Source organism: Eublepharis macularius, chromosome 8, assembly GCF_028583425.1.
Source record: "Eublepharis macularius isolate TG4126 chromosome 8, MPM_Emac_v1.0, whole genome shotgun sequence".
Taxonomy (NCBI): domain Eukaryota; kingdom Metazoa; phylum Chordata; class Lepidosauria; order Squamata; family Eublepharidae; genus Eublepharis; species Eublepharis macularius.
Window position 1 is genome coordinate 136,930,721 of NC_072797.1, and position 16,635 is coordinate 136,947,355.

The following is a 16,635-nucleotide window of genomic DNA, read 5'->3' on the forward strand; positions in this document are numbered from 1 at the left end:
AAATTAGCTACAAATCCTCCGGTTGGTGGAGGTGAATGCACAGAAGACTGACAATGAAGTATACTTTCTTTGAGGTAAGCAGCCAGTTACTGCTCTTATACATCTGAAAAGCAAATCATTCCGGTTTGAAGCAAACCTCCAATTCTTAATCAGGAAAAGTTTGCCTCATCTACCAGAAGCTTCAGACACTGTTTTATGCTTTTCCTATTTCTCATACCTGCTCATGAATGTCAACCATCACTGCATTCTGCTGTGGTGGATGAGCGGCTGGGTGCAACATACGTGGTGATACATTCGGTGGGTGGAAGGCTCGCGGTTCTTCTATTGCTTGTTGCTGTCCATAGGGGAGATGGTAGTTTTCATCTTGACTGATGGAATTATGTCGAGGCAATCGATTTCTTGCTCTCTGGCGTCTAACAGGAGGGCTGGAAATAATCAATTAGACAGAGTTTTAGAAACATGGAAACTTCTGATAGATTAGAAATGTACTTTTCCTTCCTAAATGTCTGCAGTTCAAAAAAAGCCCTGCACATATTTATATTCCTGTCTTGCGATGCAGACTGAATGTTAGATGGTAACTGTTAAGAAGCTGTAATGCAGCTTGGATATGCAAACCATCTGTACTTTCCACCCCATAGTCACCCCAGACATATAAAACTTACCATATGTCCAATGACTTCTGCACAGCCGTAACAGTGAAAAGAAAGCTGAACTTAACATGTAGGCCAAAGACAACAGGCAATCCCAGCAACTATTGCTGCCACCTGGTAAACTTTAAGTAACTACAACATAAATCTGGTCACTTTATTTTCACACTGCAAAAATCTGGGTTCTTAGAGAATCCATCATTTAGGATAGAGGAGTTCCAAACCTCAAGGCTTATTCACATGACCTTTGAAGTCTGTGGTAGCCATTGCTTTGGGGCATTGTAGGCTGACTTTCTCATCACCAGAGGATCAAAAGGTCACAGCACACTAGAGTGATGCTCCAGAACATGTAACTGTTGAACCCATGGCAACACAGGGGGACGTTTGCCTAGGGAGGTCAAAAAGTACAGTCGCTAAAGGCTCAGGCTGTCAAGTGAATAAGCCCTAGAAGGACGTTAAAGGATCCAGTGAATCAGAGAGGTACAGGGGAAAGCATGCTGGCCTTAGACTGATGAGATCTGGGTTTCAATGCCATGAAGTGTTGGCCCAGTCATTATTTTTAAATCTAACCTTCCTCACATGATTGTTACATTGATAAAACAGATAATCCCTATATATCAGGGGTGGCCAAATGGCGGCTCGCGAGCCGCATGCGGCTCTTCAAGTCTTATTTGGCGGCTCCCGGAGGCTTGCAAGTTCACTCCTCCCCCAGGCTCCTTTAAGGGGCAGAGCCGACCAGCCGCTCACCCGATCTATGCACCCAGCGTGCTTCCCCTTTCCCAACGCTGGAGCAACGAAGGGGCGGGCCAGGGCTGAGGACAGCCCACACCTCCTCGCCTTGCTGGGCACTCCTCTGCAGGCACTGAGTTTTGCCGGCCCCGCGCTCTCAGCGAGCACCCGGGAATGGCAGTTGGGGGGAAGGGGAAAGAGAGGAGTGAAGACGCGATGAGGAAGCGCCAAGGCAGAGGTGGCCCGGGACTTCCTGCTTTCCGGCTTACTCCCGAGAAGGGAAGTGCGCAGCTGCTGAGAGCCGCTCATGGCATGAAGCACAGCCTGCGCCGGGGGGCTTTTGCATGGGTGGAAGCCTCGTTAGTTGCACGGAGGAGTGGCGCACCCATAAGTGTGTGCAGGACAGCTGAGATGGAGGAACAGGGAATGTGTTTGCTTCAGAGAACATGTGCTTGCTTTAAGATTGTGTGGCTCTGCTTTTGTGATCCTTCCTTCCTTGATTTTTCTTTCTTCCCTCCTTCCTTCCTTCCTTCCTTTCTCTTTCCTTCTTTCCATTTCTTTCTTCTTTCCATCTTTCTTTTTCTTTCCTTCCTCTTTCTTCCTTTCTCTTTCCTTCCTTCCTTCCTTCCATATATTTCCATACCTTTCCATATCTTCCTCCCTTCCTTCCCTTTCCATATCTTCCTTCCTTCCCTTCCCTTCTTTCTTTCCTTCCTTCCTCTTCTTTCCATATCTTTTCATACCTTTCAAAATCTTTCCCTTCCTTTCTCTTTACTTCTTTTAATATCTTTCCATATCTTCCCATGTCTTCCTTCCTTTCGTGTATTTCTTTCCTTCTTTCCCTTCCCTTCTTCCTTCCTCTTTACTTCTTTCCATATCTTTCTATGCCTTCCTTTCCTTCCTTCTTTCCATGCCTTCTTTCCTTATCTTTCTTTCCTTTTTTATCCTTCCTTCTTTCCATATCTTCTTTCTTTTTTGTCTTTTCCTTCCTTCTTTCCATGTCTGTCTTTTTCTTCCTTTCCATCTTTCCATGTCTTTCCCTCCCTCCCTTTCCTTTTTTCCTTCCTTCTTTCTTTCCATGTATTTCCTATTTTCAATAAAACATTAGGGTTGCCAATTCCAACGTAAAAAAACCTGGAGTCTTTAGCCAGAATACTCTAGAGGTGGTGCCTTGCAAGGATAACATCACTTTTTGTGATGTCACTTCCAGGTCAAAGGTTAGGTGGCAGTCCTTCCCAAGCTCCACCCCTTCTGATGATGTCACTCCCAGCATACTGTGCCAAAACCCCACCTCTTCCTGTGATGTCATTTCAGGGCACTCCACCAAACCCGCCTCTTCCTCTGAAGTCACTTCAATGCATCATGTCTTGTGGCTCTCAAACATCTCAGGTTTATTCTGTGTGGCTCTTGCATTAAGCAAGTGTGGCCACCCCTGCTATATATGTTGTGTTAAGCACCTTGGAGAAAGGATGCGACACAAATGTGAAAGGGGGAAAGCTCAATGCAGGATGAAAAAGCCCTTGCCCTCCATTATCTGAGCCCCACAGAGAACATTCTGCTTCCTCAGTCTGTATAGCAAATACTGCCAGGATGTTTTCTGTCTCATCTCTACAGTCACAAAGGCCAAAAATATGCTGCATTTCCAAAAAAGAGAAAGACAGAGGTTGTCAAGACTCTGCATCTGCTTCTGGTTTCCCTAATACAGAGTGCAATTTTAAACCACAATGATTCTTCAGTTCCCATTCACTGCATCAGTGACTTACATGAACCCCCCCTCCCGGTTTGCCTTAAGGGGCTTTTCCTGCAGATGATCTCAGCATGAAGCTCAATGGGAGGGACTGGAGTAAACCCCCATCTCTCAATCTAGCTGACCTTACAAAGTCATTGCAAAGATAAAATGAGGGGAAGGGAGGGATTGCTTGTACTCTGCCCTGAAAACCTCTGAGAAAGTTGAGATAAAATTGTAAATAAAAATCCATTTTTTATTTTATTTAAACATTTTCACCTGTGCAAAATAGAGAATAACCCATTTTATGTGATGCTTACAATTTAATGACTGATACAAGATGCTACATTCCTGGCAAAATTCCTCAAGGACTTCCAATGAACTAGAAATGCACTCCTGTTTGAAAGGAACAACCACGCGCTACTATATGCCCAGTAACAATTTTGTTAACTCTAGTAACAATACATTTGGCGGTACAACTGCAGGAATTCCTGAATGATGCTCTAGTCCTGGACCCATTCCAGTCTGGCTTCCGTCCTGGCCATGGGACGGAGACAGCCTTGGTTGCCCTCACAGACGACCTTCGCAGGCATCTGGATCGAGGCGGGTCAGCGCTGCTTGTGTTACTTGATCTCACAGCAGCGTTTGACACGGTTGACTATGATTTGTTGGCCAGCCGCCTTGCCGACGTGGGGATTAGGGGGACAGTCTTACAGTGGCTGGTCTCCTTTCTCCAGGGTCGGGGACAGAGGGTGGCGCTCGGGGGAGATCTATCGGCCCGTCACCCTTTGGTGTGCGGGGTTCCCCAAGGGGCAATACTCTTCCCAATGTTATTTAACATCTATATGCGCCCCCTCGCCCAGTTGGTGCGGAGGTTTGGGCTGGGTTGTCATCAATACGCGGATGACACCCAACTTTTTCTGTTGATGGACGGCCGGCCAGACACGGCCCCAGACAATCTGGCCAGAGCTTTGGAGGCTGTGACGGCATGGTTGAAACAGAGCAGACTGAAATTGAACCCAGTGAAGACGGAGGTCCTGCAGCTGGGACGGGGGCTGCCAGATGTTGGGATCCAGCTCCCTGCCCTGGATGGGACACCACTGGCAACTTTGCCAGTGGTAAAGAGTCTGGGTGTGTTCCTGGATGCCTCCCTATCGATGGAGGCCCAGGTCACGGCGGTTGCCAAGTCTGCATTTTTCCATCTTCGTCAGATCAGGCAACTTGCCCCCTACCTTACGCCCCAGGACCTGGCTACAGTGATCCATGCAACGGTCACCTCCAGGCTAGATTACTGTAACTCACTCTACGCTGGGCTACCCCTGGGCCTGATCCGGAAACTGGTCCAGAATGCGGCGGCACGGGTCCTGACTGGTATACCTTACCAGTCACACATCACACCTGTCCTGCGCCAGCTGCACTGGCTTCCAGTTGAATTCCGAATCAGGTTCAAAGTGTTGGTTCTTACCTTTAAAGCCCTGAGTGGGTTGGGACCGGCATATCTTCGGGACCGCCTCTCCCTGTACGTTCCCCGGAGATCGCTCCGATCAGCGAATAAATATTTACTTGTGGTCCCCGGCCCTAAGGAAGCCCACCTCGCTTCAACCAGGGCCAGGGCTTTTTCAGTCCTGGCCCCAGCCTGGTGGAACGCTCTGTCAATGGAAACCCGGGCCCAGCGGGACATATTATCGTTCCGCCGGGCCTGTAAGACAGAGCTGTTCCGCCAGGCGTTTGGTGATTGAAGGGGGCGGTGCCATGTCGGCCTCCCACCTTTGGGGTGGGGAAGGTTCTCCCCACCACTGCACCTTGTTAATTTGTTTTATTATTTGTATATTGATTTTAGTTTTTGTTTTTATCAATTTTAACTGTTCACCGCCCAGAGCCCCTGGGATGGGCGGTATATAAATTGAATAAATAAATAAATACATAAATAAATTTGAAAGCTCAGAAAGTATTCTGAAAATCTATGGCCTCGTAGATTATGTTGCTGCAAAAGTTGGTCAGGAAGATTTGTCAAACAAACCGTACCAAATGCTTACCTTCTCCTGTTGCGCGCAGGTGTGTTGCATCGTTCCCCTGAGAAGTGATGTTGGCTCGATCGAGCTGAAGGAGGCTGCCTGTTTGATGTCATCTCCCATGGTCGCATTGGGGGCGATGGGGCTGGTGAGGCTGCTGCGTAATCAAAGACTGAATGAGAAAGGCGCTGTCTCTTGGGACTTGGGCTGTCTTCACTCTGTAACAAAGGATACAAATCCACGAATGATCAATATCACAGCATTTACTACAACTGCCATTTCAGCAAGAAGATGCAAACTCGACAATACACATTTCCGAAGAACAACAAATCAAAAATACTGAACATCTAAGTTTTTCATTGCCGCTTATTATCTACATTCCCTATGGCTTTCTTCTACAGAGAAAACTAAAGCTGGACAAGAAAGTTGTTTTCCCCAGAATTGGGGGAAATGTTTATAAGGAAGAAAAAACAAGACAAATTTAGAAATGTTTATTAGAGTGAATAAGGCTATCTGAAATATGATTAGATAAGCACAAATTTTATGTCAACAGGCTCTAGGTTTGTGAATGACAGAAGCTGCAGTCGGGAGTTCAAACTTGTGCAATCAATATCCGCTAGATGTGCGATTTATACCGCACCCAAGTTATGTTCTGCTAAGTTAGCTCTGTGATATCACTTACATTTAATTTTTTTGTTCATACAATATTTACAGTCTTCAGAAAACATACAACCAACAATGACGTTCATTCATTAGTTGGTAGATCGCTGTAAAGTCAGTGCTGCTTCTGAAAACGGAACTGAGTATCATACATATTAGGGTTAAACTAAAAATGGTGGTGTTCTCGTGGCCACCAAGAGGAAGCTGTTGCCATTCTCAAGAGATTTTAAGATGGCGCTGAAAAGGAATAGTGGACTAAAATAACTGATAGATGGGAACTGGTGAAAAAAGCCATGTTCCCATGGACTTTCCCTCAGGCGCGCACACAGTCTGTCTAACGCAGAATCAGTATTTCTCTCAGGAATGCATAGACACCCTCAGGGTGTACACAGCTTGCCTGTCTAAACCAGAAAGCAGAATGAATCTTTTCTCTCCACTCAGTAACTAAAAACTGCAGTTCACTCCGCCCCGAGAGTACTGCTACTGTCCAATTAGATTTCACACCAGTCACACTTCTCAACTCCGCCCACTCTCTCAGTCATCAACCAATCGTCTCACTCTTTCACCCCTCTTCATCTGTATCACACCAAGCATTTAAAGAAACACACACACACACACACACACACACACACACAATCATTACATAGACTGTACAGATTTTTTCTTACCCAAAAATTGGTGGGGGTTACACACCATTTGTATATACAGCAAGAGAATAACAGTCAAGTTCTAATCACCACACGTTTTTAATAGATTTTTTACTTGTATGCTCAAGACACTAACATAAAATGCACAACCACATCTGGATGAACATGGTAAAGCAGTTTCTAAGTATTTGGGAACAGCGATTTCAAAGATTTTCCTACATGAATTTCAATGGTATTTTCGGGGTGGACAGGAGAGGATGAATGCCTTCTAAGCACAAAAATGTTTTTAAAGTACAGAAGTATTTTCCGAGCCTTATTTAAAAATCATACACATACAAGTTCAAGTGTTTTTATTTTAGATATTGCATCAATATGAAACTTTGCAAGTCTTCCAGTTAATTCTAAATAGGCCTAAAATGGGTGAAGTTGGGAAATTAGCAAGGGAAATGTCTGATCCATTCAAATTTGAGATGAGAATTCTCACTTTAAGATCCCAGTTCAGAGCTAAATATTGAAATACTCGAATAAAAGTTTCAGATACAATACGCAATACTGCCTAGAAATAAGTTAGCGAACTTACTTTGCTACGAAGTATGACAAGCCCATCCAAAATGTATCATATACCACACACTAATCTACCCATTCTGATTTGGTCTAACTGCAAAAAGCTAAGAGGACAGAAGCAGAAAGGACCCACGAAGCAGTATGCTACATATTCCAGTTTAGGTAATCAGAGCTCCCTTCTTGGGCTCCCAGTTAGGAGTGTGAGAGACTTCAGGGAAAATATGAACAATCCAGCCCGATTTGGCAGCTTCACTGATACCCTTAGATTGTGCTTTCCCCATCCCTGCTGCACAAAACCCACACATCAGTGAACTGTAGCCCATATTAGTAATAGCATCTCAACTAAAAGAAAACAGGTTGATGCTACCAAGTTGCTCAACTGCTACTCTTCAAGCGCAGAATAGCACACAACCCCTACAGAAGTTTTCTAGCTGACTATCTCCATCTGAAAACCAGCGCATCTTCAAATGCAACAAAATGCAAAGTGACTACTTATTCAAGCTAACCTTGAGCTTGCAAAAGAAATGTTCTAGCTGCACAGTATAGTCAGTAAGGCTTCTTGTATAAAAAGCAAGAACCAAAATATACTGCAGCACAGCCAGTGTGGTGTAGTGGTTAAGAGCAGCCGGACTCTAATCTGAAGAGCTGGGTTTGATTCCCCACTCCTCCGCTTGAAGCCAGCTGGGTGACTGTGGGTCAGTCACAGCTCTTTCAGAGCTCTCTCAGAAAGAAATAGCTACCCCCCTAAGAATTCTGTTCTGGGTCCTGATCAATGTTTAAAATGACTCAATTTTATCACATGGAGTAAAATGAAATTTTGTAGAAGTTAGTAGAAATACTCAGTTATTCTGTTTAAGACCGAACCAAATCTCTGAACACCCTAAATTCTACCTTATCAAATGCTGGAAGTCAGCAGGATTGATTTTATGCATCATAATAAGACCTGTATTTAAACAGTGCCTGTAGATTCCTTTTTTTTTAAACTGCTTATTAAAAATATACTTACTCCTCAAACAAATAAATTTCACTGTCACAGAACCACAGAGTTGGAAGGGCTCATACAGACCTTCTAGTCCAACCCCCTGCCCAATGCAGGAGGAGCCTAAAGCATCCCTGACAAGTATTCATCCAGCCTCTTCTTGAAAACTGCCAGTGAAAGAGCTCGCCACCTCTCTAGGCAGCTGATTCCACCTTTGAACTACTCTGACCATGAAAAGGTTTTTCCTAATATCTAGCTGGTACCTTTCTGCATGTAATTTAAGCCCGTTACTTTGAGTCCTATCCTTTGCTGCCAACTGGAACAGCTTCTTGCCCTCCTCCAAATGACACCTTTCAAATATTTAAAGAGAGCGATCATGTCCCCCCTCAACCTCCTCTTCTCCAAACGAAACATTCCCAAGGCCCTCAGCCTTTCCTCGTAGGGCTCAGTCTCCAGACCCCTGATCATCCTCGTCGCTCTCTTCTGCACCCTCTCGATTTTATCCACATCCTTTTTGAAGTGAGGCCTCCAGAACTGCACACAGTACTCCATGTGCAGCCTGACCAAGGCAGTATAGAGAGGGACTATGGCCTCCTGCAATTTCAATGCAATGTCCCTTTTGATACAACCCAAGACGGAGTTTGCCCTCTTTGCCACCGCATCACACTGACTGCTCATATTTAGTTTACAGTCCACTCTTACTCCAAGATCTCTTTCGCATACACTACTACTCAGAAGTATATCCCCCATCCTGTATTTGTTCTTCACATTTTTGTGGCCCAGATGTAATACTGTGCACTTATCTATGTTGAATTGCATCCTGTTCACAACCATCCACTTTTCCAGAGTATTCAGGTCTTGTTGAATTTTAATTCTTATCTTCTTGGGTGTTTGCCACTCCTCCCAATTTGGTATAATCAGCAAATTTAATGAGTAGCCCGTTTACCCCTTCATCCAGATCACTGATGAAAATATTGAAAAGTACGAGGCCCAAAACCAAGCCCTGCGGCACCCCACTGGACACCTCCCTCCAATCTGATGAAACACCACTGACCACCACTCTTTGGGTGCGGTCCTCTAACCAATTCCCTATCCACCAAAGTGTCCTATAGTCCAGTCCGCAGTTTTCCAGTTTACCCATTAGAATGTCATGGGGACATTCTGTGCTAATATTGAGTTTTAGTAAGATACTGATATTTACCTAGACACAAACAAGAGAATATCAACAAGAAGTAATAACAAAACCAGTCTGTTTCATCATAAAAGCCAGTAGGGGCAACAGATAAAATGCAAGTCTATCAAAGTGAAGAAAGAAAGAGCAACCAGAACAAAATCCAGGGAGGGGGGCATTTTGCCCTATGAACAAAAAAACTCAACAAGTTTGATGCTGAGCAAATTAATAATGACTTCCATTTTAAGAATCTATATTCCACATCCTCTTTCAATCAAAACGTTACAAAGATACAAATAAAACAAATCCCAGAATAAAATCAACTTCAATAAAATACAGCAAAATACGCAAACAAAACTAAAATGAATAAAAGCCCTCTCTCTACAACACCCAAGACATCAAAACTCAGAACTCAAAAACAAGCATACTATCACAGTATAGCTGCAGAAAACATCTTCAAAGAGATCTGGTTCCATGACAGCTGGAAAAGAATTGCTTTTATATAATCTCCTGAACTGTGCCAGAGGGGTCACCTCATCTGGCAGTCCATTCCACAAAGACAGAACAATTGCCAAGATGGCCCTAGATCTGTTCACAGTTGAATGTACTGCTTGGAAAAGGAGCATCTCTTAACAGGTGGCAATATACTGACCCAAGAGGGCTTGGGGGTCAGGGACGGGGGAGATGACAAACAACGCCTCTAAGTCAACCTTGTTTGGCAGGCAGGTACCCACGGGAGAATAAGGTCTTTTAGATACCCTGGTCCCAAACCGTTCAAGGCTTTGTAAGTAACAACCAACGGTTTATAGAATGGGCGAGAGGTATTCTCTTATACCAGCCAGATTTCATAGCTGTATTCTGCACAATCTGAAACTTTCAATTACTTTTTGCTGCTTCCAGAGCATGGGTAAATATACAAACATGGCTCTTAGGAATGGCCACAGCTTGCACGTTAACTGAAGTTGGTTAAAGACACTATGTGCCACAGAGAAAATATGTGCCTCTATCTGTAAACGTGGAACTAATACCTTCCCTCCCCAAGTTGTGAACTTGGTCTTTCATAGAGAACTGTACTCCCATCCAGAACAGCCTGAATACACAATCTCTGACTGAAATATAGAACAAAGCTACAGCACCTTGACCATATCACATAAAATCATCACACAAAAATTAGAGAAAAACAGATTGCTTACTGTCCCCCCCGCCCCTCCTTTTTACCTGACAAGGTTTGCTCACTCAAAATGCTTGCTAAGAGCTGCTGACTATGAAGATTTTAGTGTAAAACACCCTACCACATTAGATAAGTCCTATATTATAGACATATACAACACATTTTCAGGGATTTGTTTAAATGGGTCTAATTTTGTCCACAATTAAGATAGTAACTTTTGAAGATATGCATACTTTCAATGTTGTTTGTTTAGTATAGTTTGTAATACAGCACCATATGAAAACTGTTTCTAACAGTACAACCCTCCTTTCGTTTATTACGAAAATAATGGTTTTTATTTTCAACTCCCCCCCTCCATTTCTTAGACGGCAAAAACCTTGGTGAATACATAAGAGTCCAGCTTGCTTTCTCTTTATTTAAATTAGTTATAGCCCACCTTTCTCCTTCCTCTAGTACTGGTTATATTTGCAATTTGAATAAAACTAAGGCACTTAATTTTTACAAATATTCCAAACAGAATAATTGTATTTGCTAATGTAGTAAAATGTTGCATTTTACATTTGTAAAGCTGTAGAAATAAATTTAGATATGATGTATGTGGAGCAAGATGACTGAATGAGTGATGGCTGGGCAGTTTCAGGGATTCCTGAATGAGATTGTTTGGCTAATTTCCAATCTGGTTTCAAACCTAGTTATAGGATTGAAATTACCTTGGCCCCCTGATGGATGACATGCGCCAGGAGATGGATGAGTGCAATCCTGCTAATTCTCCTAGACCTCTGGATGCCTTCTGATACCATGCTACTCAACCACCTTTCAGGGTTGGGACTGGGAGGCATTGTTCCATGGTGGTTTCAGTCCTACCTCTAAGGTAGATCCCAGAGTGTGGTGCTGGGGGACTATCGCTAAGCCCCTTGGCCTCTGGCCTACCGGGTCACCACAAGGTGCTATCTTGTTCTCCATGCTTTTCTACATCAAGACTGCCCTGAAGCCGCAGTTGGCACAGAATGCTGTGGTCAGAATGTAGTCTGGAGTGGGTTATAGGGAACATATCACTGAAGTCTTGTTCCATCTAGAGTGGCTCCCAACATGACTTTGGGCCGTGTATCTTAAGTACCATTGTCTTGCATATAATAATAATATTAATATTGATATTGATATTAATAATAATAATAATATACTGCCCTTCAGGACAACTGAATGTCCACTCAGAGCGGTTTACAAAGCACGTTATTATTATCCCCAAAACAAACACCCTGTGAGGTGGGTGGGGCTGAGAGAGCTCCAGAGAACTGTGACTAGCCCAAGGTCACCCAGCTGGCTTCAAGTGGAGGAGTGGGGAATCAAACCCGGCTCTCTAGATTAGAGTCCCGCACCCTTAACTACTACACCAAACTGGCTGATATGAACTCATCCATCTACTCCAGACATAAGATTCATTCAAAAAAGCCTGGGACTGAAAACCTATCAGCTGTTTGAGTACCTTGCACCTTGCCTCCAAAAGGAGATATCTGCCACCAGCCAAGGGTGGTCTGAGTCCAGGGATGGCTTTTGAGGGCCTTTATCACCAGGTCTTTCAAAGCTATCAACACTACTTCCTCCTCCAGGAAATCACATGCTGTTCTCTGGACCCAACTGTACAGTCCTCTCCAACTAGATATAAACCAAAACAGGCAAGTGTCAAGCACTGAGGTGAGTGAATTCACTTCTCCAAGCACCTTGTTCACATCCTCAGGCTGCATTAATTGTAGTATTCTTCAGAGCAACTGCACCAAGACGGTGTTCTGGTAAGATTCTTAGGTTGAACTGCAGGAGCAGTGGTGTCCAAGCCATGGTGGATGCAAACAGTTTTATAAACAAAATACTTAATTGACAAGTTAAAGTAAGCTACTGAAAGCTACAACCAGAACGGCAAGAGGCAGATGTAGAAGAGCCTTTCACCACCTGAAATAGTCTGGCTGCATGGTTTTGCATAGACATGATAATGACAGGAACTGTGACAGTGAAATTTCTGTAGATTTGCCATATAAATGTTTTCTAAACTCATTTAGTCTAGACCATTACAAGTTTTCCTCCACTTAGGTCAGGCCTTGATAAGTTTCCTTTGGCTTTAGGAGCCAGCCCCAACGTTTGAGTACCAGACTCCTCTTTTAGCCTACAGAGTTTTGTATTTTAGCAATCCCATTTTCTAACTATAGGTACCACAAAATCTAATCCTAAACATTTCATAGTTTCTCAAATTTTATTCAAACTTGGACAAAACATCTGTATATAAAAATATAGAACACAACAACCACCTAACCTCCAACATTAACCTGACTTCTTCCCAATTTCTTATTAATTTCTCATAAATTAGCCACTTTGGAAAGCTCAATTTAATTAAATATTGGCGGTAGAAAGGCAAAATTACCAAAGATTTTGAAGCCAGGGGGAAGGGAGACCTGGGGGGGGGGGGGGAATACATGCAGAAGTACCTTCCAGGGCTTTTTATCTGCCGGGATGCTCCGAAACGGTGTTCCGGCCCCTCTCCCTGATCTACAGATGGAGATCAGTTCCCCTGGAGTAAACGGCCATTAAGGTAAGCTGGCTCCTGAGGGGAGGAGAAAACACAAACAGTGGGAGGGAGGGGAATGGCCTGGAACAGGTTGTTGCTGAGCAGGGGAGAACTCCCCTGCTTGGCAGCGGCCTGATTCAAACTGAATCGGGCCCAAAGTGGCCAGGATTGGGCCACTGCAAAGCGGGGGAATGCTCTCCCATGCCGTAGCAGCCCATTGCAGGCTGATTCGGGCTCAATCCTGGCCGTTTTGGGCCCATTTCAGTCCAAAACGGCTAGGATTGGGCCGCTGCCAGGTGGGAGAGTGCTCTCCCATGCGGCAGCAGCCCATTCCAGGCCAATCTGGGCCTGATCCTTGCTGTTTTGGGATCAATTGGCCCAAAATGGTCTGGATTAGGCTGCTGCTGGGCAGAGGAGTGCTCCCCTGCACCACAGTGGCTCGTTCTGAGCCAATTCAGGCCTAATCCAGCCCGATTTCCACTTGATCTGGGCCATATCGGGGGCCCTGTGGACCATGGGAGCGCTCCCAGGGCAGCCACAGCCTGTGTGATGTCATTACCTGGAAGTAACATCACTGTGCAGTTCCAGGAGCGCGCGTGCATGTAGTGACAAATGCGCCACCTCCTCCCAGGAGTTGCCCCAGGTGAGAGTTCCCCCACCTCTTTCCCCAGAAATAAAGGCTTTGCCTTAAGTTACATATAAAATTGTATTAAATGACATATTTATAGAATTTCAAGTACACCCAATATTAAAGTGAGAGAAACCATTAAGCTCCTGCACCCTATACTATCTTAGCATATTTCATTCATTCCATTAATTCCAAAAAGGGATAGACTATTCATGTGAATTATTTCAGCGCTCTTCAAAGTTTCTGTTTTTTCATCAGAAGTTTTAAAAGAAGTCCTATGGGAAAAAGACTTTGCCCTCTAATTTTTTTCATTCTCCCCAATCTCAGGCCTTTACATCTCTAACTAGAGCCAATATAGAAAGCAGATGGTTACGAAATGAATTCATCTACCATCACAGAACAGTATGAAAGGTTAACATATAAATAAGCAATTATAAGAAATAGATAGATTCATCGTTAGATCACACAAATGATACTTTGATGTACTTCTAACAAGGATTGGCAAGGGAAAATATGATAAAATCAGTACTGAAAATACAAGGTGTGAGAATGAAATATCTAGGTGCCATGGCAACCTGGTGCCTGGGATGTGATGAGCTCTGATTTATGATCCAGTTATCTGCCAGCATGCTTCACTGCACTAACTTCCTCAGCAGACCATGGAGTGCAGGGAAATTACAGAGGCTATCTAGGGATGACTGTTTAACAAATCCTATGCACTCCCCTCTGACAGCAATCACAATCAGAGGGCAATTAAAACTTTCCACAGATGCATCTATAAAGGGACTATTTTCCATGTAGTTCTTGTTGCTGCTGAAAATACAGAGGTATTCACAGTGGCAATGGGGCATCCACTAAAATTTTCCTGCAAACTTTACTCACCTCAGCCCTCCACAGCTGCCACCAGAGGTCTTTCTTCAGGTCCTACTCTTTATTGATAATTAATTGAGTCTTCTCACCATATTTTTACCATGCTGGAACCCTGGTCAGATGTTAATTTTCTTTATGCTTCATGCTTTTTTTAAAAAAATTATGCTTCATACTTTTTTATGCATCTTCCTTGATTAGATGGTATTTATCAAACCTTATTGAGCTTGTACTCCATGAGAGGCTTGAACCTCTGACCTCTATCATTTGTTATATGTATTTATTGTGTCTGTTCCAGTCCCTTACACCAGGTTTCTCTCTGGTACAGCTCCTCCTCTTCTCCCCCCCACCACATCAATTTTTTGTTATAAAAAAAAATCCCTGTCAAAAAAAATTCCACACCATATGTATCTGATAAAGTGTGTTCTGACTCATGAAAGCTTATCCTTGAATAAACTTAGTCTTAAAGATGCCTCTTGATTTTTGTTTCACTGGCAAGACATATACTGCTATTATGTTAACAAACTATAATGGTCTATTGCCACCTTGCACTAATTCCCAGCATCATTATTTTTCATCTTTTTAAAAGTCAGTCTCTAGCTCAGAGGTTCCCAACCCCTTTTCAGCTTACAAGTGGAATTCTGACACAGGGTAGTGGCTGAAACTACAAAATGGCTGACACAGGAGGTGGAGCCAATCAGAAAATGTCAGGGAGTGATGTAATGCATAACTCAAACAGAACTCTTCAACATTTCAGACAGGACTTCTACTTGACAAGATGTATGAACTTATTATTTTAAAATAGTTTCATTTATACACAGCTCACCTTCAGTCATGCAATAAAGATCCTTGTGCTGCAGCAGCAGCTGTTGCCAAAGCCATGTTTTTAAATACCTGCAAAGTCAATCCGATCTCCAATGCCGGGCAAAAGCCCCACCTGGCACTCCCACTTGGTAAAAACACCTGGTGGGGCTCAGAAAGATGTTCGCAGGCACCATGGCGCTTACAAGCACTACTTTATTTATTTATAGTCCACCTTTCTCACTGAGAAGGTGGATTACATAAAGTGAGATTGGCACAATCAATATCAAAGACATTTCAATAAACAATGCTATAGGATAAATAATGCAAGTTTACAAAGACACAATATTAGCAAAAATACAATACAAAGTTCAAAGAAGTCTGGGGACCCCTGCTGTTTAGCTGCAGAGTTGTAAGGAGAAATGTGCAGCCAGTTCAACGTAACTGGGAACCTGGATTAAGGTAAGGTAAAGGCAGTCCGCTGTGCAAGCACCAAGTCACTACTGACCCATGGGGGGACGTCGCATCATGACGTTTTCTTGGCAGACTTTTGTTATGGGGTGGTTTGCCACTGCCTTCCCCAGTCATTTACACTTTACACCCAGGAAACTGGGTACTCATTTTACTGACCTCAGAAGGATGGAAGGCTGAGTCAACCTTGAGCTGGGTACTTGAACCTGGCTTCTGCCAGGATTGAACTCAGGTCCTGAGCAGAGCTTGGGTTGCAGTACTGCAGCTTACCACTCTGCGCCATGGGGCCATTGGGAACATGTATTAGTATCAAGAAACTGCTAATTTTAAAACAGCATGTATACATTGATGCTTACATCTTTCAAATCCTCTCACTATTCCCAATTTATTATAAATGGCTGTAAATTCATTAAACCCTGGATTTCATGTAAACCGAAACAAACATGAAATGTCATCTACGGAAATACTACTCAGTTGGTGGGATGCATGGCTTTCATAACAATTACTAAGAATTCATACTCCCCTAGCCAACCAACAAGTGTCTTTGATGTATTGTTTCCTGTTGACCTTCTTGTTAGAGATTATCAGCAATTTTTATGGCCGTAAAACTTACTGTTTAGTGATAATTATAACAACATAATGCCTGTAAGCATATGAATTGGGAAAGTGGGCTTTTTGCTTTTCTGATGGTGAGACCAAAGTTCTTTGACAGACTACTGGTGGGATATAAGTTTATAAAAGGTTGAGAACTATTCATCTACGGCATATGTTTTTGTAAACTCTTTGCCTTCAGCTTTCTTTCTTGATCACATCACTTAGCAGAAAGATGTTTTTACCACAATTTATGTATATTTGTTGGGTTTTATCAACAGCTACTCCTTAAAGGGTACCTTTTTTACAATAGACTTAAAAGGTCTTAAAATAGACTTGAAAAGGCTTTTAAAAACAGGCTTAAAATAGAGTTAGGATAACAGTAAGTTAACTGCTTATCTGACTGTGGACAAATAC

The 16,635-nt window shown here is 43.3% G+C and overlaps 1 protein-coding gene across 2 annotated transcripts in view; it reads right to left on the bottom strand.

The window, feature by feature from the left end:
* The window catches only part of RNF38 (ring finger protein 38), a 153,701-nt gene that overhangs the window by 55,204 nt on the left and 81,862 nt on the right, over positions 1 to 16,635 (bottom strand). For both annotated transcript variants that reach the window (XM_054986254.1, XM_054986255.1), the window contains exons 3-4: positions 5,139 to 5,332; positions 218 to 425 (exon numbers count right to left, since the gene is read on the bottom strand). In XM_054986254.1, coding sequence (XP_054842229.1) covers positions 218 to 425; positions 5,139 to 5,332 — 402 coding nt within the window. The remainder of the gene's footprint in view (positions 1 to 217; positions 426 to 5,138; positions 5,333 to 16,635) is intronic.